Here is a 22717-nt window from a genome sequence, read left to right as displayed (position 1 = left end):
GTCATACCACCGCTTCATTTCCTCCTGGCTGGCTTCCAGGTTTGCCTCAGCAAGTTGCCTGAAACGCCTAGTCTGGTTCCGGAAAGCCAGCATGTAACTGTATACATTCTGGGGAGGTTTCCTGGGAGATTGCTCCCAGCCTTCCTTGACCAGACTGAGAGGTCCTCGCATGGGGTGGCCATACAAAAGCTCAAAGGGACTGAGCCCCAGAGACTTTTGTGGCACCTCACGGTACGCAAAGAGAAGGCATAGTAAGAGGACGTCCCACTTACGCCCCATGGGTTCCTCAAGACCCATAATCATGCCCTTTAGGGTTCGGTTGAACCGCTCAACCAACCCGTTTCCTTGGGGATGGTAAGGGGTGGTGAACTTGTACGTCACACCACACTCTTGCCACAGGGATTTCATATATTTGGATATGAAATTGGTCCCCCTGTCAGACACCACTTCTAGAGGGAATCCTACTCGTGAGAAAATTCCCATCAGTGCCCGTCCCACCACGGGGGCCGTCACTGTCCTCAGAGGGATGGCTTCAGGGTACCGGGTGGCATGGTCCACCAAGACCAGGATAAACCTGTTGCCTATGGCTGTCTTGGGGTCCAGTGGCCCCACAATGTCAATCCCCACTCGCTGGAATGGGGTACTGACCACAGGGAAAGGTTGGAGTGGAGCCTTCAGCTTCCTTCCACTCTTACCACTTGCCTGGCAAGTTTGGCATCTCCTGCAGTGAGTGTCAGAACTCCTGCGTATTTGGGGCCAATAAAAGTGGGTGACAAGCCTTTCGAAGGTCTTGTCCTGCCCCAAATGCCCTGCTAACGGAACGTCGTGAGCCAGCCCCAGTAGGAAGGCTCTGAACTTCTGGGGTACCACCAGCGCACGGGCTGACCCAGGTTCAGCAACCTTAGGCTCTGAGTACAGGAGGTCGTTCTCCCAGTAGATTAAGTGAGTACCGGACTGATCACCATTGGCCTGGGCTGCAGCCTGCTGCCGCATACCCACTAGAGAGGGGCACTCCTTCTGCTCCCTGCAGAATTCCTCCCTGGTGGGGTCTCCTTCTTGCTGCCAATGGGTCAGCTCAGGCAGGTCCCCCAGTTCGGCTATCTGTTCCCCGGTAGGCTCCAGGGCATCCCCCTCAAGGTCTGCTTCCTCCTGGGCCGTGGGAACTTTAGGAGCCAGTTTCCCGTGCCTCCTGCGTCCTCTCCCTAAGGCCAGTTCCTGGGACTCTCCCTCAGGCTCCAGGGTCCCTTCAACACCCCTACTGGCTGCCATCGACTGGGTGGTCACGCACGCCCAATCAGGTAAACCCACAATCCGCAGGTGAGTCGTCTTCTCCACCTTTTCCCAAGGGGAGCTCTCCAAATCATTACCTAATAGGCAATCAACAGGCATGGCCGCTCTCACAGCCACTTGCAGAGTACCAGAGACCCCCCCCCCCACTCAAAGGGAACCTGAGCCATTGGACACTGACTCTCTGTGTTGTCGGCGTTGACAACACGGCAGAATGCGTGTTGGACAACCTGCTCTTGAGACACCAGGTGTTGCTTGACAGCAGTCACACTGGCTCCTGTATCTCTAAGAGCCCCCACCCTTTGGCCGTTTATGGTCACCCACTGCCCATACTTTTGAGTATTGGGGGGCAGTTGGGCCTCAGCGACCATCTCACTGTCTCCTAATGAGACTAGGGTCATCTGTACGGAATCCCCCTCCCCTTGGACATCTACCTTCCTCCCAAAGGCTACACTAGTCACCTGCTTGGGGGGTGGAGCACCAGGGGGTGCTGGTTTACCAAACATGGGGCCCTTGGGATCCATGGAATAGTGCCCCAGGTTGTTACACTTGTAACATCTGGGGGGCCCTCTTTGAACAGGGTTACCTGTCGGGCCCCGGTCTGCTTCGGGGGTGGGGGTGACTGAGAACCTTTCCCTTGGTTCCCCTGGGAATTACTTTGGAACCCTCTGTAGAACTCCCTCTGTTAACCCTTGTCCCCCCCACTCTTCTGCTGGGGACCCTGACCACCTTTGGCGGGGCCTCCCACGGGACCCTTGTGGACCCTGGTGCTGATCCAGCGGTCCGCCTCCTCAGCAAGCTCCTTAGGGTTAGTTAGCTTGCTATCGATCAGGTGCTGGCGTAGCTCAGGAAAACAATTATCAGACAAGTGCTCCCATGCAATTAGATCAAACAGCCCTTGGTAATCATTTACTTTGCTACCCTTCACCCAACCATCTAGCGCTCTGGAAAAAAAAGTCACATATTCTACATAAGTGGTACCAGGCTTCTTGGTGCAGTCCCTAAATCTCTGCCTGTACAATTCAGGAATTAACCCACACCTTGTCATCAGAGCTTCCTTCATGTGCGGATAGGATGTGGTGACATCAGAGGGGAGGTCTAGCAGTGTGTCCCGCCCCTCACTCAGGAACCTTCCCCACAACCCCGCTCCCCAATCTCTCTCAGGGACCCGGTGGAAGGACATGGCTACTTCACAGGCCCTGAACCACTGCCCAATATCATCCTGCTTGTAATACTCTTTCACCACATCTTTAGGAATGTGCACCCTTGACTCTGTTAAATTGCTGCCACCAGAGGGAGAGTGGTCTAAACTCCTGGCCTTGAGATCCAAGTCCCTCATTTTTACTTCATGCTCCATGGCCAGCCTTTGTCTTTCCATTTCCATTTGAAGCTTTGCCATCTCCACTTCATGTGCTCTTGCAGCAATCCTGTCGGCCATCTCCTCTGGCGACAGGCCTCTGCCAGGCACAGAAGCACCTTCTGGGGGTATCACCTCCAGCAAATTCTCTGGGAACTTGGATTCGTACCAGGCCCTCAGCGCCTTTGTATACTGCTCCTTGTTTTTCAATCCAGTTTGGTTAATTCTATACTTGGAGAGGTATCCTTTCAAAACTTCACTCGTGCACCTCATCAGTGCCTTCTCCTCCCAATCTATGTCATCAACCCCAGAGAATATAGAGGCCGCTCTGCCTCCATTGACTGAGCTAGGCATGGTTTCTTAAAGTGGAGATTCTTCAGCAAAAACAAAAATCAATACTGTATGGCTGCGTTATCGGTCTGAACTCACTACGTGGTGTTCACTCAATTACTGTACATGAATCACAAATGCAAATTCAAATCCTCACCGCTGACCACCAATGTTAGAATTGGGAATCTCTGGTTGGCACAGGTATGCACTTGTGACAAGCAGGGACTCTTACTTCTAAGTCAGGATAAGGGGATCACCCTTTCAAATAACCCCTACTCACCCTTTAGGTAGTGTGGCGCAAGCAGTCAAGACTATTCTCAGGGCGTCATAGGTTAAGCATTTGTGAACACATACAGTAATACAATGACACACCACAAATGGACACCAGCAAAGGTTGTATAAAAATAGTTTTCTTTATATAAGGCTTAGCACAAGACCAGAATAACGAATAAAAATGACCACAGTATTATTTTAAAGTTCAATGTTCTTGTGGAAAGGCTTAAAACACAAAAATAGGCTTCTTTTAGTTAAATACGCTTCTTTCAAGGCTCTGTACGGTTCGTACCTGGATGTGCGACTCGTTGGTGTTAAAAACAAAGAAAGTACGAGTCTAACAATCGTTGCGGACTCCGGGGTCCGTGGCGTGCACGCTGCGGTGCGAACAGAACAAAGTACCTTAAGTTCGTGGGGTCCGCGACGGACAGTGCGGGACAAGTCGATGGGTCCGGGTCGTAGCTCGGCAGCGTATTCGGATGCTGGCCGGGTCGCCGTGTCAGTACGCGGCGTTGATATGGGACCTTCAGGGATACGTTGCGGATGGCCCGGATCGGCTTGCAGAGTCTGTGGCGTTCGGCGTTCGAGCCGTGCCTTCGGTGCGGATAGGCGGCGACACTTCTCGGCGAACCGTACAGCATACGGGGAGGATCGGTGCGATGCGGATTCTCGGCTCTGAGCACGGCACAGTGCAGTACGTTTAGCAGCATACGGACCGTACCTGCGGTACAACGAAGCTTGGGTCCGAGGCGTACAGGATTAGGCAGCCAGGGCTGTACGACTCGAATCGGCGGGGAAGGTTAGGTGCGATGCGGCCGGGAGGGATACGGTGCGTACTAACGCTTTTAAATCAGCGTAGACACACGGTGCCGGGCGGCAAAGACACAGCTTCGTGGCGGATGGGGTACGGGTCATACTGGGGGCCAAATCCAGTGGGGAACAAGCAAGAATTGTCCAGGCAACTCAATTTTGGAAGGCAGATGATTCCAATGGTCCTGGGACTCAGTTCAGGGGGCAAGCTCTCTTCCAAGCCCTTGGAGATTTGCAAAGTCTCTTTCAGTCCATTCCTCTCCTTTCTCAGCAAGGCACCCACTGCAGGCCAATCCCCCAGGTCACGGAAAGTTACTCCTCCTTCAGCTTCTTCCTGGTCCTTCTAGTCAGGCAGAGTTTCTTCGTGGTTCAATCAGGATCTGATTTCTTAGGAGCAGGGCTCCTACATTTATACCAAGTTTCTTTTGTCTTTACAGGCCAGGGGGGCTGTTGGACTTGGCCCTTCTGGCAAGTTCACCCCTAGAACTTTTTGCATTAACCTAGCCTTTTTTCTGTGTTGTACTAGTGGTTTTAGGCCTCTAGGCGCTTTCACACTGTGTCCCAGTAGAAAGTGCGTGCGCTCTGGGTTACATTGAATGGGACTGACCTGCCCTCCCATAGGAATGCATGGGGGATCTGAGTGACCGTGCTAGTTCCTGATGCGTGGGGAGTGCAGGGTCGAGTTTGATATGTGCGAACTCGTGAGAGTGAATGCTGCGCAATGATGTGTGCGGCGTTACAGTAGCTAGTGTAGAAGTGCCACTTCTAGACACTGGCATAAATGTGCAGTGACTGCCTGGCGTGTGATTGGCTGGTGTGCCTGGCCCCAGGAGTCAGGATGGGTCTGCCCCAGTGGTGGGTGGAGAGAGCTGCATGTTGATGAGTGGGAGGAGTACACCTGGGACCTGAATAGGGCTGGGCTTTCCCCACACAATGCTGGCTCCGCCCCCTGTGGTGCGGCTGATGACCCTGGCCTGCTCTGTGAATAGGGAGAGGGGCTGAGCAAAACAAAGTGCTCAGGAACCAGTTGCATCTGGTTCGTCCCTTCCCTGCACCTTTTGAGAACAAAGGATTTGCTGTATAAAAGAGGGGCTGTGACCCCATGAAAATGTTCTTGTGCTTAACTTGAAACAACCAGGGGCGTGCTGCTGCTGGGGCCCAGGGGAGGGCTTGCCTCCCTGGGCCCTGCCCAGCCCCTGGATGCCTGATGGACTTGGTGGGACCTTTTGTTTCTGTTCCTGGATCTATCAATGACTTTGTGCTGGTCCTCCACATAGCGCCTGGAGAGCGCTTTATTCTAATTTCCCCCAGAGAGAGCAGATCCTGATTGAACGACGAAGAAACTCTGCCTGACTAGAAGGACCTGGAAGAAGCTGAAGGAGGAGTAACTTTCCCTAACCTGGGGGATTGGCCTGCAGTTGGTGCCTTGCTGAGAAAGGAGAGTGTCACGGCGGCCGGGGAATTCTCTCCTCAGGATGACGCTGATGCTTTAATGGGGTCCACCTCCCATCCGTCCCCAGTCCGGAGAACGTGTTATACACACGGACTAAGGAGACAGGTGGGCGAGGGAAGGAAGGGAAGGAGCAGCTGGGAGAGGGACCTGGAATGAGACAAGCACACTGTCAAAACACGTTACTTGTGACCCTCCCGTTTTACCTCCCCACCACTCGGTTTGTCGTTTTCTCACCTGCTACCTTCCCGCCCTTATGGAGGAAGGCCCCCCAGCCTGAGAAGGCGTGTAGCCCAGTTAAACAAGAGCACTGGCTAACGGTCTCAGAGCCAGGGCTGGCCTTAGCGACTGGTTCAGCTGGTCGCTGTAGCGCGACCTCTCTGGGAGCAATGGGCAGCACTTCCAACTCAGTGCTTAATGCCCCAGAGCGTGGATCAGGGTCAACAAAGGAAACAAACGGAAGGCGCCTCCCTGAAGGCAAAGATAAACTGTACTCACAGTTCCGTAGGGCTGTGAACGGAGTTGGCGCTGCGACTCTGGACCCGGAACTCCGTGGGCAGAGGAGCGCACCTGTTTGCGCTGCTACTCTGAACCCGGAACTCCGTGGGCAGAGGAGCGCTCCTGTTCGCGCTGCGACTCTGGACCCGGGGCTCCGTGGGCAGAGGAGCGCCGGAGGTTACTTCCGGGAGTCTGGATTGTTGAAGGCAGAGGTCTCTTGGACGTTCTTCTAGCGTCGGAGGTTGACGGCGAGGTTTTCACCTTCGCGCTTCTACTCTGGACCCAGCTCTACGTGGGCAGAGGAGCGCTGGAGATTCTCGCTGGAGAACGGACCGCTGCGGGCTGCGGTCTCCCTGGAGTCTTCCTAGCGTCTGGGGCGGTTGGCAAGGTTCTCACCACTGGGGCAAGGGATTCCTGGCTGGAACGGCGAGGGCTAGGTCGAGGATACTGGAACGGAGCAAGGCGTCAGCACAAGGGTACGCGGAGCTGGCAGGAATCATCGGCACCGCTCGTAGTTCGGGAGCGGCTTTATCCGCTGTCGCGCACGGCGCCGTTCACGTGGGGCGTGGTCCACCGGGCGGTCTGGGAAATGGAGTTCCCATGGAGGTCGTCTGTTGGGAGGGGCGCTTGGGGTGAGCGAGCAGCGCGTTACCGGTTCTCGCCACCTGACAGAGAGGAAAAGACTGAAAGAGACTTTGCACTTTGTTTTCAACAATCTCCAAGGGCTTGGAAAAGAGCTGGCCCCCTGAACTGAGTCCCAGGACCATTTGACTCATCTGCCTTCCAAAATTGAGTTGCCTGGACAATTCTTGCTTGTTTCCCGCTGGATTTGGCCCCCAGTACGACTCGTACCCTATCCGCCGCGAAGCCGTGTCTTTGCCTCCCGGCACCGTGTGTCTACGCTGATTTAAAAGCGTTAGTACGCACCATATCCCTCCCGGCCGCATCGCACCTAACCTTCCCCGCCGATTCGAGTCGTACAGCCCTGGCTGCCTAATCCTGTACGCCTTGGACACAAGCTTCGTTGTCCCGCAGGTACGGTCCGTACACTGCTAAAACGTACTGCACTGTGCCGTGCTCAGAGCCGAGAAGCCACATCGCACTGATCCTCCCCGTACGCTGTACGGTTCGCCGAGAAGTGTCGCCGCCTATCCGCACCGAAGGTACGGCTCGAACGCCGAACGCCACGGACTCTGCAAGCCGATCCGGGCCATCCGCAACGTATCCCTGAAGGTCCCGTATCAACGCCGCATACTGACGCCGCGACCCGACCAGCATCCGAATACACTGCCGAGCTACGACCCGGACCCATCGACTTGTCCCGCACTGTCCGTCGCGGACCCCACGAACTTAAGGTACTTTGTTCTGTTCGCACCGCAGCGTGCACGCCCGGGACCCCGGAGTCCGCAACGATTGTTAGACTCGTACTTTCTTTGTTTTTAACGCCAACAAGTTGCACATCCAGGTACGAACCGTACAGAGCCTTGAACGAAGCGTATTTATGTGAAAGAAGCGTATTTAACTAAAAGAAGCCTATTTTTGTGTTCTAAGCCTTTCCACAAGAACGTTGAACTTTAAAATAATACTGTGGTCATTTTATTCGTTATTCTGGTCTTGTGCTAAGCCTTATATAAAGAAACCTATTTTTGATACAACCTTGACTGGTGTCCATTTGTGGTGTGTCATTGTATTACTGTATGTGTTCACAAATGCTTAACCTACAACGCCCTGAGAATAGTCTTGACTGCTTGTGCCACACTACCTAAAGGGTGAGCAGGGGTTATTTGAAAGGGTGATCCCCTTACTCTGACTTAGAAGTAAGAGTCCCTGCTTGTGACAAGTGCATACCCTTGCCAACCAGAGATTCCCAATTCTAACAGGGGCCTTTGCCTAATCCCAGCCCAGTTCTTTTCAGCGAGGAGCACTTTGTTGTTGGGATTCTGGCTTCTTCTTTCAGCAGGCAGGGCAGAGACATCAGACGCTCCCCAGGGGGTGGAGCCAGCATTGTGGTGGCAGAGCACAGCCCTATTCGAGTCAAGGTGCACTCCTCCCACCCATCCTGGTGTAATCTCTCTATTCACCACCTGGTAGCCCCAGCCTGTCTCCTGGAACTTCCCAGCCCTGTCACTCAAGCTACACACAAAGAAGATAGCCCCTCCCAGCAGAGGCGGACTGAAATGGTTAGGCACACAAAGGCTAACTTCCTAAAAGTAGCATTTGCAAACCCAGGATATTAAAATAACCTTTGCTAAAAGATTTATTTTTTTATTCTGAGTTCAGGCATACTAAACATGAATTTCTACCATGCTTCCTGAGCCTGCTAGGATTATAGAGTGTTATAATCTAGCAGCCCATTCTGGCCTATGGAGAGCAGGTAGCCTTACAATAGTGAAAAACGAAAATGGCTGTAATTCACTATTAGGACATGCCACACACTTCAGGGCATGTCCTACCTTATCCTTACAATGCACCCTGCCCTAGGGCCTACCATAGGGGTGACTAACATGAAGGTAAGGGAAGGTTTAGGGACTGGCAAGTGGGGACACTTGCCCAGTCGGCATGACAGTACCAGACTGCATGCAGGTTCTGCAATGGCAGACCTTAGACACATTTTACCCGGCTGCTTCTGTGGGTGGCACAACCAGTGCTGCAAGCCCACTAGCAGCATTTGGATATACAAGCCCTTGGCACCCCTGGTGCACTCTACTAGGGACTGATAGTAAACCAAATAAGCCAAACATGGAAGTCAATTCACATAATACATTTTCCCATAGGGAGCACTTGCACTGTGGCACTGGATGGCAGTGGCACAGTGCCCTGAGCAGCTAACACCAGCACAAGAATACATTGAGGCACAGACAAAAATGGAAGGGTGACCCACGCCAATGGTGCCAGGTCTAACAACCACCATTCTCATCACCACTGCCAATACCAACACCACCAATACCACCATCACCACCAATACCACCACCACCACCAATACCAGTACAACCATCAATACCAATACCACCACAACCAATACCGCCACTACCAATACAGCCACCACCAATGCCACCACCACCACCAATGTCACCACCACCAATACCAGCACCACCAATACCACCACCAATACCAATACTACCACCACCAATACCACCACCTCAGCACCTCTTGCTCACTAGTAATAGCCACTGACACATCCACTCTTACCAACATAGGGCCAGATGCATCATGCATTTTTGCTCTTCGCAAATGGGCCGATTAGCAGAATCGGGCCGTTTACGATTGCAAAGAATGCATTTCTGATGCAGCAAACCCAATTAACCTGTTACTGAATCGCAAAATGGGTTTGCGATTTGCTATTTGGAAGGGGCGAGTTTAGGGCGTCCCTTCCAAATAGCGTATCCTAATGGTATGCATGAATGTTTTGTGACCGTGAATTCAGTCGCAAAACATTTGTATTTTACCACCTACTTCAAGTAGGTGGAAACCCATTCACAAATGGGAAGGGGACCCCAAGGGACCCCTTCCCCTTTGTAAATGTTAGTAAAATCATGTTTTTTTAAGAGCAGGCAGTGGTCCCGCGGACCATTGCCTGGTGTTAAAAAATTAAAAGAAAACTTTTAATATATATATTTTTTAATTCATCCCTTTTTCCTTTAAGGAAAACGGGCTGCATTAAAAAAAAAAAAAAAAAAGAATTGCTTTATTTAAAAGCAATTACAGACATGATGGTCTGCTGAGCCCAGCAGGCCACCATCCCTGTGATTTTTGCGATTCCTAGGGGGTTGCAAATTGCAACCTACCTCATTAATATTCATGAGGTAGGTCATTTCAGATCCCCTAGGAATTGCTAAAAATTTTAAATACACTTTCATGCATTCGGTTTTGCGATTTCCTAATTGCGAATCGCAAAGTTTCACAATTTGGAAATCGCAAACAGGGCTTTCATACATCTGGCCAATAGACACACACCACTCATACACCCATTCTCATACTCAGTCACCTGTACAAATACTCATATGCCTACTCACCCACCAATAGTTACTCACATGTCCACTCACTTACTCATAGATATACTAACACATCTACTCACTCATCTATAAGGACACTGAGACAAGTACTTACTGTCTCATTCAACCTGTCACATTCACTTACTCACCAATACAGCCACTCACACCTATTCACTCACCCATACAACTACTCACATACCCAATCACCCATACACCCACTTACACACCCATTATGTACCCTGTTACTCACCCATACAGACATTTATATCCCTCCTCAGTCACCCATTCAGCCACTCATGTACACTCATTGACCATTTACAGCCATTGACACACCTGCACCCATACAGCCACTCATTCACAATTATACCCACTTACACGCCAACTCACTCACCAATACAGATACTCACACAGCCACTCACTTACATACACACTCACTGACACACCCAGTCTCTTACATAGCCACTCACTCTTGTATACACCACTTACACATCCACTCACCCACTCATATAGAAACTCCTACAGCCACTCGGTATATATATTTAACACTCAGTAAGTTTTAGAAAACACTCACAATCACTGGATCATGTCATCAGTCATGTAATCAGTGATGTTGGGTTTGAGATGTCATTAGTGATGTCACTGATCATGTCATGAGTGATGTAATATGTGAAGTCATAAGCAGTACATTGCGGGGCGTAAGTTACAGTTAGCTCAGCTATATGAATTTCTTTGGTTTTGTACGAGTCAAATGTAAGTCTAACTCCCTGTAACCTTTGTTTTTTCAGTAAAAAAAAATATATATATATATATATATATATATATATATATATATATATGTATATATATTCACTTTAAAAAACCATAGGTTTCACACACGTTATAGTTAGGAATTAGCATTTAAAAAACCTTGCAAATTCACTTAAAAAACCATAGGTTTCACACACGTTATAGTTAGCTGGACATTTCCCTCGTACAAAACCAATGAAATTCCCCCGTTATAGTTAGTGCAGGCAACTATAACTCACGCGACTGCAATCCTCTGCTGATGACGTCAGATATTACATCACTCTATTTAGACACCTATTTACCCATGTCTTCTTCCATTAATCTTTAGCTATACATATATTACAAATATTTATTTTTCAGAAAGACACATATGTAATCAGTGATGTAATATCTGACGTCATCAGCAGAGGATTGCGGTCGCGTGAGTTATTGTTGCCTGCACTAACTATAACGGGGGAATTTCATTGGTTTTTTACGAGGGAAATGTCCAGCTAACTATAACATGTGTGAAACCTATGGTTTTTTAAGTGAATTTGCAAGGTTTTTTAAATGCTAATTCCTAACTATAACGTGTGTGAAACCTATGGTTTTTTCAGTGAATTTGTACGGTTTTTTAAATGCTAAGTTACTTTACGCCATTCGTGGCATGCGCGCCCAGTTAATGCAGTTCGTTCCGTGCGCGCACGGTGCGCTTCGCGCACCGTGCGCGCACAGTAAGCACGCGGTGCGCGCGCCCACTTTACGCAGTTAGTGCCGTGCACGCACGGTGGTCACGCGGTGCACTGCGCGCACCGCGTGCCCACGTTATGCGGGATGGGCCATGTACGCACGATGCGCTTCGCGCACCGTGCGCACATGGGGGACATATTATGCGCATCTTTGTGAAATGTATTCTTTGTTAATTTCATAGCTGTGATATGCCATGCACAAATGGTGCCCTTCGGGCACAATTTGCACAATGGGTGGGTAGAATGTGGATTTTTTTTTTTTTTTTTTAATTTTTACTGTAAGCGTAATCGGCGATTTACCGAAAAAAAATAAAAAAAAAATGTTTTGGGCTTGGGGGTTGTTTGGGGAACCCTATATCAATGCTGGGTGGTTAGGATGTCAAGAAACTGCCTCTTTAGACATTTTTTGGCTTTGTTTTTGTTGCCCTACTCACAGAGCGAGAGAGAAAATGGCGGCCGCCGCTTCCTGGTTTAGACCGATTCGAATGTTTACTAAGATCTAAGAGCCAATCAAAATCGCGCTCGCGCACGCCACCGTACGCGTACGGTAAGCTTACGGTAAGCGCACCGTAAGCGCACCGTGAGCTGTCACAGATATATATATTGATTTAAAGGCTATTTTCTCAGAATCTACTGAACAGAATTACACCAATCCTACAAAAGGCACTTCCTTGACCTGAGGACTACCTCTCTGCCAAATTTCAAGTAATTCTGTTCAGCCGTTCGGGCTGTAGCTGTGTCTAAAGGTCCTATGGAAAAATGCATGGGAAAAACGCGTTTTGGGACCCCCCTTTTATCTCAGCCCCCGCTTGACGAATCCCCCCGAGACTTTCAGGGTAGGAGCGGAGCGTAGCGCCCCACCTATTTTGAAAAATTCGCGAGGATTCGTCGACCGGCGCCAAAGTTATTCAAAATAGAATGTTGCGGATTTCCTATGGAAACAGGGTCCTAACTATAACTACCTACTGGCGACCGCCAGTAGGTAATATATATATATATATTCCCCCGTTATAGTTAGTTCAGATAACTATAACTCGCGCGCCCGCAATCCACTGCTCATGACGTCACATATTACATCACTCATGACATGGTCAGTGGCATCACTCATGACATCACTGATGACATCATCCTTATGATAGAGTTGCGGTCGCGCGAGTTATAGTTATCTGAACTAAATATAACGGGGGAATTTCAATGGTTTTTTACGAGTGAAATGTCCAGCTAACTATAACATGTAATGTAATGTAATTTTATTTTTGTAAAGCGCGACTTACACTCCACGGAGCATCTTGGCGCTGACCACTCATGTCTAGGAGGTGTTTGGCCAGGGAGCTAGTGAGGCACCGGTAAGACAGTATCTGGTGTCTCTGAGGATTGGGTTTAGACTAGGGCTAAACAGGCTGTGTCTGTGAGTTTAAAAATCCATGTCTTTAGAGCCTTTCGGAAAAGGTTCTCTGACGGGATCTGGCGTAGTTGGAGTGGTAGTTTATTCCAGGCCCTAGCACCCAGTACTCCAAGGGATTTTCCTCCTTTCGTGGCTAGTCTAAATTTAGGAGTCACCAGCAGGTTCAGGTTGGAAGATCTGAGTGAGCGAGAAGGCACATATCTTCCAACCCTTTTTGACAGGTAGGTGGGACCCAGCTGGTGGTAGGACCTAAAGGTAATTACTAAGATTTTGAATAATACCCTTTTGTGGATGGGCAACCAGTGCAGGATCTTGAGTGCTGCTGATGCAGACGACTTCCTGGGCCATCTCAGCACGAGGCGGGCGGTGGCATTCTGGACCATCTGCAGTCTATGCAGTACTACTTTACTGGAGCCTGCATATAGACTGTTGCAGTAGTCCAGGCGAGATGTAATAAGGGCCACCGCCACCGTCTTTCTGGCTGTCAGTGGGAGAAGGTCGAAGAATCTTCTGAGGCCTTTGATTATGCTAAAGCAGGACCCTGCCACAGCACCTGCTTGTTGCCTAAATGACAGGGCCTCGTTAAACCTAATCCCAAGGTTGCGGGCCGTAGTAATGGTGTTAGGGGGGACTTCTGCATCTTGTGGCCACCATGATTTGGGGGAGAAAAGGTTTTGTTGTCCGAATGGTAAAATTTCGGTCTTGCCCGAATTACATTTGAGATGATGTTTTCTCATCTAGTCGAATGTGGCGGTAAGACAATCTCTCCGATTTTCCTCTGCCTTTGTTGTATTGCTGTCTAATACGAGGATGAGCTGAGTATCATCAGCATAAGATATAGTGCTGATGTTAAAAGAAGTAATAAGCTCTATCAGGGGGGTCATGTACAGGTTAAATAGTACTGGGCTTAAACTAGAGCCCTGTGGTACCCCTGTTTTTAATGCTTTCTCCTCTGAGCAGTATTTCCCTAGTACCGTGACTTGCTTCCTGTGGCTGAGGAAGTTTTTTAGCCATTCAAGAGCAACTCCTGCTATTCCTGATTCAGCTAGGCGGCCAATTAATACGGAGTGTGAGACCGTATCAAAGGCCGCCGATAGATCGAGCAGCACCAGAACAGCCTTTTTTCCTTGGTCCATGGCCGTCTTCAGGGTCTCCACCGTGTGTAGTAGTGCTGACTCTGTGGAGTGTTTAGCCCTGAACCCCGCTTGATTGGGATGCAAGATGTCTTTTTCCTCCAGGTACCTAGTTAGTTGTTTATTCACTGCTGCTTCCGTAAGTTTGAAGAGAATTGGGAGCAGCGAAATAGGACGGAGGTTTGAAAGTATAGTGGGGTCTACTAGGGGTTTCTTTTGCAGAGGTTTGACAGCGGCTAATTTCCATTCGGGTGGAATGGCGGCAGTAGCCAGGGATGAATTAATGATGGCATTTATGCTCGGGTTTACTGTGTCCACAAGGGCATGAAGCAGCAAGGGAGGGCAGGGATCAAATGGGGAACCGGATTTGCTGGATAGAATAGCCTGACGGGTTTCTTCCAGACTAACATGGGTGAATTTGTTAAGCTGGATCTTCTCATTGTTAAGTCTTATGACTTCTACGAGGGGGGGTGCTGGTGGATCTGGGATGTCTTTGGTGAGATCGGATATTTTCTGTTCGAAGTAATTAGCGATTGAGTTACATAATGGAAGCGAAGGAGGAATCTCTTGTCTAAGAATCCTAGGGTTCATGAAGTCATCGACTATTTTAAAGATTTCTTTTTGTTTGCTGTTGGAGGAGTTTATGGCTTCTAAAAAGTAGTTTTTTTGGCACTTTTAATCATTGCATGATACTGTGTTCTGGATGTTTTATAGATTGTGAGTTCTTCCTTTTCATATGCACGACGCCATTTCCTTTCTAGGGTTCAGACCTCTTTTTGTTTTTCCTTTAAGGGAAGGGAGAACCAGGGGGCGGACCTTTTATTCCGCTTTTTGCTCACTTTATCGAAATCCTCAGGCCCGCAAAATCCTGTGACCCATTTACAGAAGCTGTTATAATCTGTCTCCGTGTTTCCAGTCAGAGGCGGTTTACTGTCCTCGGCAATTAGGTACAGGTTGGGAGTGTCCCTAATCTTTTCCCAGTCTTTCTTTGTGTGGACTTCGATTTTTATATGGTCCGTTTTAATCCCTTTCCTTTCTACAGTCAGTTTAAAGGGGACCAGCAAATGGTCAGTCCAGGTCTGGATACGGGGGGAGTCAGCTTTCATGGATTTGGTATTGGTGCAGATGCAGTCTAAAATGTGCCCCGCTTTGTGTGTGGGTTCTTTAGTCAGTATTGTGAGTCCCAGGAAACTAGTTAGATCTCTCAGCCATACTGCGTTGGGGTCCTCAGCCTCATCAAGATGGAAATTTAAGTCACCTAGTAAGGTAAAATTAGCAAATTTGAGAGTGAGGTTGCTGAGTGCTTCTCCAAGACTTTCCAAGAAGTCATTCTGTGATCTCGGTGGACGATAAATTAAAGCTCCTGAAAAGGTAGTCTCCTCGTTTATCTGGATGCAGAAGCCCATGCTTTCTGCCCCCTTAATATCCGAGAGTTCGAACATGGTGCATTTAATGGAATCGCGGTAAATGATGGCAAGACCACCCCCTCTCTGTTCCTGTCTGTCCACCCTTTGAATAAGATATCCTTGAGGAACTGTTAGGGCTATTACTGGGTTTCACCAAGCTTTGAGCCATGTTTCTGTCACGAAAAGCATGTCGAGATCAGTATCCGTAATTAAATCATGAATATGCGCCCCATTTTTGCACATCGATCTGGCATTGATCAGTCCTCCTTGAAGGAGGATTTGTTGTCCCGTGTTGGGTGGCCATGGTTCTGGGGTAAGATAAGTTCTACACTTGCAACAGCAGATTGGTCCTAGCCAGTTTTCAACGTTTATGGATTTGTGGCAGTATTCAGACTGGAAGTTTAAGGAGAGAATCTCTTCCCTGGTAAGAGTCGAACAGTTCGCTATAGTGGACGAGGGTTGAACAACGTGGCTAGCCCTAGTCCTGGCCGCGGCACAGACGGGCACAGATGGGCTTGCCTTAGGCGCGCCTTCGGCGCGCCATCGGCGCGCCCGCTGCACTCGCCCGCTGCGCGTCCGGAAAAGGCACATATTTATGGGGGTAGGATGACGCCTAGGAAGGGCGTGGCCTCAGAAAAGGGGCGTGGCCGTGGTTCGCGCCCGTAACGGCGGGAATGAGTTTTGTTGTTTTCGTTCCCGCGGCAGCGCTAAGATCTGCTGCGCGGGTGATGAGAGGAGCGTGAAATGCGGGTAAGAGAAGTCTTTGGTTTTAAAATTACACACAATAATAGTGACACTCAAATCTTAAAATGCGGCAAACGAACTCCCGGCTTCCGCCTCAGGAGACACAATATCTTAAATGTCGCTCGTAATCAGCGGCGCTTAAGTAGCAGCGGGCGGTGGGCGTGGCCTCAGAAAAGGGGCGTGGCCGTGGTTCGCGCCGGTAATGGCGGGAATGAGTTTTGTTGTTTTCGTTCCCGCGGCAGCGCTAAAATCCGCTGCGCGGGTGATGAGAGGAGCGTGAAATGCGGGTAAGAGAAGTCTTTGGTTTTAAAATTACACACAATAATAGAGACACTCAAATCTTAAAATGCGGCAAACGAGCTCCCGGCTTCCGCCTCAGGAGACACAATATCTTAAATGTGGCTCGTAATCAGCGGCGCTTAAGTAGCAGAGGGCGGTGGGCGTGGCCTCAGAAAAGGGGCATGGCCGTGGTTCGCGCCGGTAATGGCGGGAATGAGTTTTGTTGTTTTCGTTCCCACGGCAGCGCTAAGATCCGTTGCGCGGGTGATGAGAGGAGCGTGAAATGCGGGTAAGAGAAGTCTTTGGTTTTAAAATTACACACAATAATAGTGACACTCAAATCTTAAAATGCGGCAAACGAGCTCCCGGCTTCCGCCTCAGGAGACACAATATCTTGTGTGAAACCTATGGTTTTTTAAGTGAATTTGCAAGGTTTTTTAAATGCTAATTCCTAACTATAACGTGTGTGAAACCTATGGTTTTTTAAGTGAATTTGTAAGGTTTTTTAAATGCTAAGTTATGTATGTATTATTATATTATTTATATATTTATTTAACAATAAACTACCTATGTATATAGGTATAGATTGACTGTATCCTGTAATATGGAATGGCTCGTTTAAAATGTTTTTTTTATTTTTTTAAGGCTTTTCAACGTGCGCGCACGGTGCGCGCACCCTGCGATTTTTTGAAAAAATAAAAATGTTTTTTTCATCCTTCGGGGTCCTTCAGGGATCCCCTGACAAAGGCTAGGGGGTCAGGAACTCTCTACCCTGCCCCCTTTTCACGTTCTCCACCTTTCTTTTTCACTGTCACACACAAAACACACAAAATGGCGGCCGACACTTCCTGATTTCGACCGATTTGAATGTTGACTGACATGTAACCACCAATCAGAATTACGCTTGCGCACGTTAGGGTGCGTGCACCGTGCGCGCACGGTGCGCGCTTATAGATATTTATGTACTTTTAACTGCATTTTTCTCAGGAACTACTGAACAGATTGACACCATATATGCAAAAGGCACATGCCTGACCTGAGGACTACCTCTAAGCCAAATGTCAAGTAATTCTGTTCAGCTGTTCGGGCTGTACCTTCGACTAAAGGTCCTATGGGAAAATGCATGGGGAAAATGCGTTTTGGGACCCCCCTTTTTTCTCAGCCCCCGCTTGACGAATCACCCCGAGACTTTCAGGATAGGAGCTCAGCGCCCCATTAGTTTTGAAAATTTCGCGAGGATTCGTCAACCGGCGCCAAAGTTATTCAAAATAGAATTTTCAGATTTCCTATGGAAACTCGGTCCTAACTATAACTATCTACTGGCGACCGCCAGTAGATAATATATATATATATATATATATATATATATATATATATATAATCTGTATAAGATAGAGATATATATATATGTCTCTGTATGTATATAAATATCTAGATAAATATCTATAAATGTATATATATATATTCAATGTCTGAATTTCCAGCTAGACTTTCCACAAACCGTAGTAATGTTTAATTCACAATCTGCTTAAAATGTTTAGATTACTTTGTATGTGTTTTTATGTGTGGCTTAAAATGTTTACATTACTTTGTACCTGTTTTTGTGTACATAACTATAGATATATTATAAAATACGTTTAGGTATTGCCAATGCTTGCTATTCTTAACTCCACCGCTGACTGCGAACAACTTCCAGAAAACCTAGTGCAGTAACCTGCATAATGCAGGACGCTAGCTAGACCCGCCAGGAGGAAATACGTAGGCGCTGCTTGCAATGCACCGGAAGTTATTCTGCGGACGTATTTCAAACATGGCGACGTTGTTAAGGTCTTCTTTTAGACTGTGCCGGTTGATTTCAGGACCAGCGCAACTTCCACGGGGAGCTCTACACAGCACTGGATTTACTGCAGAGTACCGCAGCATTTACAGTCTGGAGAGGCTCTACCCGCAGCGAGAAGGGGTGGGGACAGAGCAGGTGAGGACGGCGTTAACAGGACAAATTTGCTTATCCTGCGGGTTCGGATGGCATAAGGTCAGGGTAGGGTTTCGACACCCTGTGGCTTGAGTTACTGTCGATGTACAATGAAAGATCGTTCTTATCTGAGAGAGTTTGGCTTACTGGTTACCGATAGGTCACTTGCGTATCGTTGTGCCCTGAAACAGTTTCTTCACTGCTACTCAATCTTAGGATGCATTGAAATTCGCAAATGTGAATCATCAGTCCGATGGTTCAAAAAGAGTCTTCACGTTGACATTTCTAATACCTTTTTATAAGAAGATGGCATTTATTTTAGTATTGCCTAGTTAGTGACAATATGTGTGCGTACCAATGGCGAAGAGTGCTTTCCTCCAGTCTAAAACATAGTTCTTCTACCAATAGGCAAATAATATTGTTTACCTGTCTAATATGTGACCACCTCGGAAAGTCATGCTTTTCACAGTTTATGACTTTGTGAGTTAATTCCAGATTTGTTTTCTAGAGCTAGGCGAGTGACAGGCACCCCCTTAACGCTTTCCCATTTGGTTTGCAGTTATGGGCGCTTTGTGCTTTACAGAAAATTCACATTAGATAGAGGTAGTAGAGCATGAGCATAAGCACTCCGCAGGCTTTTTCTGACTGAATCCGAAGATTTCAAAGTATTACCTCCTCTATTCTATAATAAAAAAACAGCTTGTGTACTGGAAATACATTTTGATCCCGAAAAGAAAGCGTTGGGGACATTTTGGTACAAGACACTTTCAGGAGAGTTTCGAGATATTTCCTTTAGAACACATGGTCCTCGAGCTCCTCCAATTGGTGTCGGTTTCCCTATTAAATGTTTTATGCAGTGAATACTTGGCAGGTTCTGAGATAAAACTATCCTGCATAGCATGCTACATTTCTTTTTCTTAAAACTTTTTATTAATTTGAAAACACGTATGTCACATGTCGATGTTCTTATACATATATGCACATTTACAGTCTTAGTACATTGACTAGGAATCATTAGTGAATCAGTCGCTTAGTCCCATAGTAGTCCCATTAGTTCCCCTCATCTCTGTAGTAGGTGAGATACACAGTCCCCCTCGATACTCATTACATTTACTCAATTTTTTATCCCATTTTTTGGGCAGCTTCTGCATTTGAACACCTCTTTTTCTGCTAACATACATTTGTCGACTTCCCTAGCCCAACCCCTCGGCGATGGCTTCTCTTCCACCACCCACTTCATTGCAATCGAGCATGGTACGTTTCTAGTGAAAATACCTTTTCTGATATATAGAAAAAACAACCTTATTCTTAGCAGCATTTATTATGAAAATATTTTGAAATAGAACGTTAACTCTTGCTGCAAATCCTTTCAAATACCAAGAGGAGACTGATCATATGCCTAGAGGAATGTTCAAAGTGTCAATATAGCCGTCACCAAGGAAATTGAAACTGAAGAGCTGTAGTGCCAGAATGTATCCATGATTTCAACCACTTAATTTTGTCAAGTGGAGGGCCGACTGACAATCCGAAGGCCTCCTTGGATTTCTGATGCTAACGAGCAGGCGACTTTTGTCTGGTCTTTGTACCTCAGCAATCTTATGATGTCTGGGTACAGCGGTGATCTTCACTTTAAGTCATGACTGTTACGAGAAATCTCTGTTCAAGAAGTTTAGAGACAAGATGCGCCAAACATGTCTGCCTCGAGACGGCTGAGCAGCTACTTCAGTGTAATCAGTCAATGATAAAGATGATTACTATGCAACGTGCTAACCTAGTTCCTATAGTTATATTGGCCAGTGACTGGAACAAGTGCTCACCTGAAAAGACGAAAAATGGTTGAACCTTTCTGAGGGAGACCGCATCTCAGCGCGCTTTGTAGTCGCAGCTCTGATTTCACCTTCTCCTCCCCAGCTCAAATCGTCTGTAAAACATGCTGGGTGAACAGTGTAGCTGTTTCAACAATGGGTGAGCAAGGTGTATGTGTTATCGACCAGACTTATGGTTAGACACAGTGTCCCATTCTATGTTTTTTGGAAATATTGTTAAAGTTCACTACACGTGTAAAAAGTTGCAGCACATTTAAGGCGTAGAGAGAGAGAGACAGAGTCGAATTGGCAATTAATTGATATGTGCAGTAAAATCCTTTGCCAGAGTTCATTTGAATTTCTGGAACGTTTACAGGCCTACAGCATTTGAGAGCCAATTGTTAGTGTGCTGGTTGTGACCTCTTCTGTCTATTTTAATTACATGTACCCCATAGTTATCAAACAGCTAAAAAATGCTTTAACATAACAAAGAAGAGTGGACAGCTACTGTATCTAGTAACATATGTTTCTACGACTAATGGGTCTCGGCAGTTTGTTGATATGCTAATCCCTATGTGTTTGCTGGTGATGTAACACTCTACCGTTCCCTGCTTGCCCCTCCATGACCTGCCACATAAGAACCACGTAACCATAGTCTGACCTCATATTAGTGATCCCAGTCTTTAATCAGACCTGGTCAGGCCACCACTATTCTTGTGATCTCTCAGTTGCGAGCACCCACATATGTGGTCACGGTCTAATTTTACTCCTGCACGCACATATGACACTCCAGTCTGAACTTGCTCCTAATGCATTTCTGTCAACACACCAGCTACCTTTCCTATCACTTATTGGCTTTATGCTGGTCATCTTTTATCCCACATAAGCAAGAATAGTGAATAAAGGCCATTTATTATGGATCATGTAACTGCAATGAAAATGTCCATGCTGTGGCATTTACTCGCGTATATATCTCAATTGACTTCGAGTCTGCCTGGTCCAGTCGCGCTTAATTCCACCTCTACCCTCCTGTTTCATATTTTCACTTCATACTCCTAAACCACGCTCCAATCTAGTCCTCAGATGTTACTCCTGAGCCTTCCAGCCTCCTAGTGTGTCCTTTTGCCTCTGAGCCTCCCAATTTAGCCTGGGGTGTAGGCATGTTACTCTTTAGCCCTTTAACTAGTGTTTGATTTTGAACGGAGATCGGCATCTACTCCCAAATTGTAATTTTACTTCGGAACCTGCCACCTCCTGTCTGTGATCAGTTCTGGGGATTGTCATTAGTCTTGTATCCTTGCTTCTCACTCCTTAACCACTTATATGTATCATGCTGTGAGTTCTTAGTAATGAGCATTACCCCACCTGTTTCGTTTTATACCACTCGGCCTGTATATGTAGTTGCTACTATGGTCTTTTACTCGAAGTACAAAACAACTGATATGTTGAATGAAACTTTTTTTTACTTTGCCCACTGTGCCACTACAGTTGTGCAGACTTCATGCATTTCCTCTAAATGATACCCTGCTAGATCTTCACATTTTGTGGTGTTAATTCTCACTTGCAGCTAGCTAATAGGTGCTCATCAAATACGAGGAAGGGATTGGATGTTTTGCAGGCTTATCGTACTACACCAGTGTCTCCACTCTGATTTGGTCCAGGCACCAGTATTAAGGCACTGTTATTTATGGTGTAGCATTACTGAGGGACTGAATAATCTTTAATAATTCTATAGTGTGAACGAGTTCTGGTGTAATCTGTCCACACTCAGAAAGTTGAGCTGGTTTATTTGTTAGGAAACCTGGAGTCACCAAGTATTTGTCATGGTGAGGGAATGTGTGCTTCTGACACTCCAGTTTGTGTGAGAGTAATTATGACTGCTTGATCGTACGAGGTCATAATACAGTCATTTAACGTCCCAGTGTGATTTGAGACGTCGATGTAAAGCCTTTGACCATGGGTGGCAGAATTCTGCAGCACTGTGAGCCAGGGTGGCCTTCCCCTTGTTTACTGCCAGCTGAAGAGGTCTCTCGAAGTGCTGTGATCTGCGAGATGCTTCTACTTTAAGAGGATTCTGTGTCAAAGACCGAAAGGAAATTGCTGAGGCTCTTGTACAAGGTGCCCAACCAGGAGAATTGCCCTAGAATCAACTGAGGGAACGCATAAAACTGATTGGAGTTGGTTATCGTCTGCCTTGTCGAGTGACACTCAGATCTGCTCCTAACATTAGTAACTACGCCCCAGCAAGACATCACTATTTTAAGATATTGCCATGGAACATCACTGGGCTGTCAAGATTAATAAAATCTTAATCTGCGAACTCGTTCCTAATGAATGCTGATTTAATGAATGCTGATTTACTTTGCCTCCAAGAAACATTATCAACAAGTTCAACAATCATCCCTGGCTTCTGTGATATACATCAAGCTGCGAAAAAAGTTAACCTCTTTGGGAGGCCATCT

The 22717-nt window shown here is 47.4% G+C and overlaps 1 protein-coding gene across 1 annotated transcript in view; it reads left to right on the top strand.

Moving 5' to 3' along the window:
• The first annotated feature begins 18204 nt into the window (after positions 1-18204).
• MRPL58 (mitochondrial ribosomal protein L58) overlaps positions 18205-22717 on the top strand; it is a 93970-nt gene continuing 89457 nt past the window's right edge. Inside the window, exon 1 of the mRNA XM_085617064.1 lies at positions 18205-18453. Within this exon, the coding sequence (XP_085473190.1) occupies positions 18253-18453 (201 nt within the window). The 5' untranslated portion in view covers positions 18205-18252. The remainder of the gene's footprint in view (positions 18454-22717) is intronic.

Source organism: Triturus cristatus, chromosome 7, assembly GCF_964204655.1.
Source record: "Triturus cristatus chromosome 7, aTriCri1.1, whole genome shotgun sequence".
Lineage (NCBI taxonomy): Eukaryota > Metazoa > Chordata > Amphibia > Caudata > Salamandridae > Triturus > Triturus cristatus.
The sequence above is the reverse complement of the archived record's forward strand: the minus strand, read 5'-3'. Positions and strand labels throughout refer to the sequence as shown.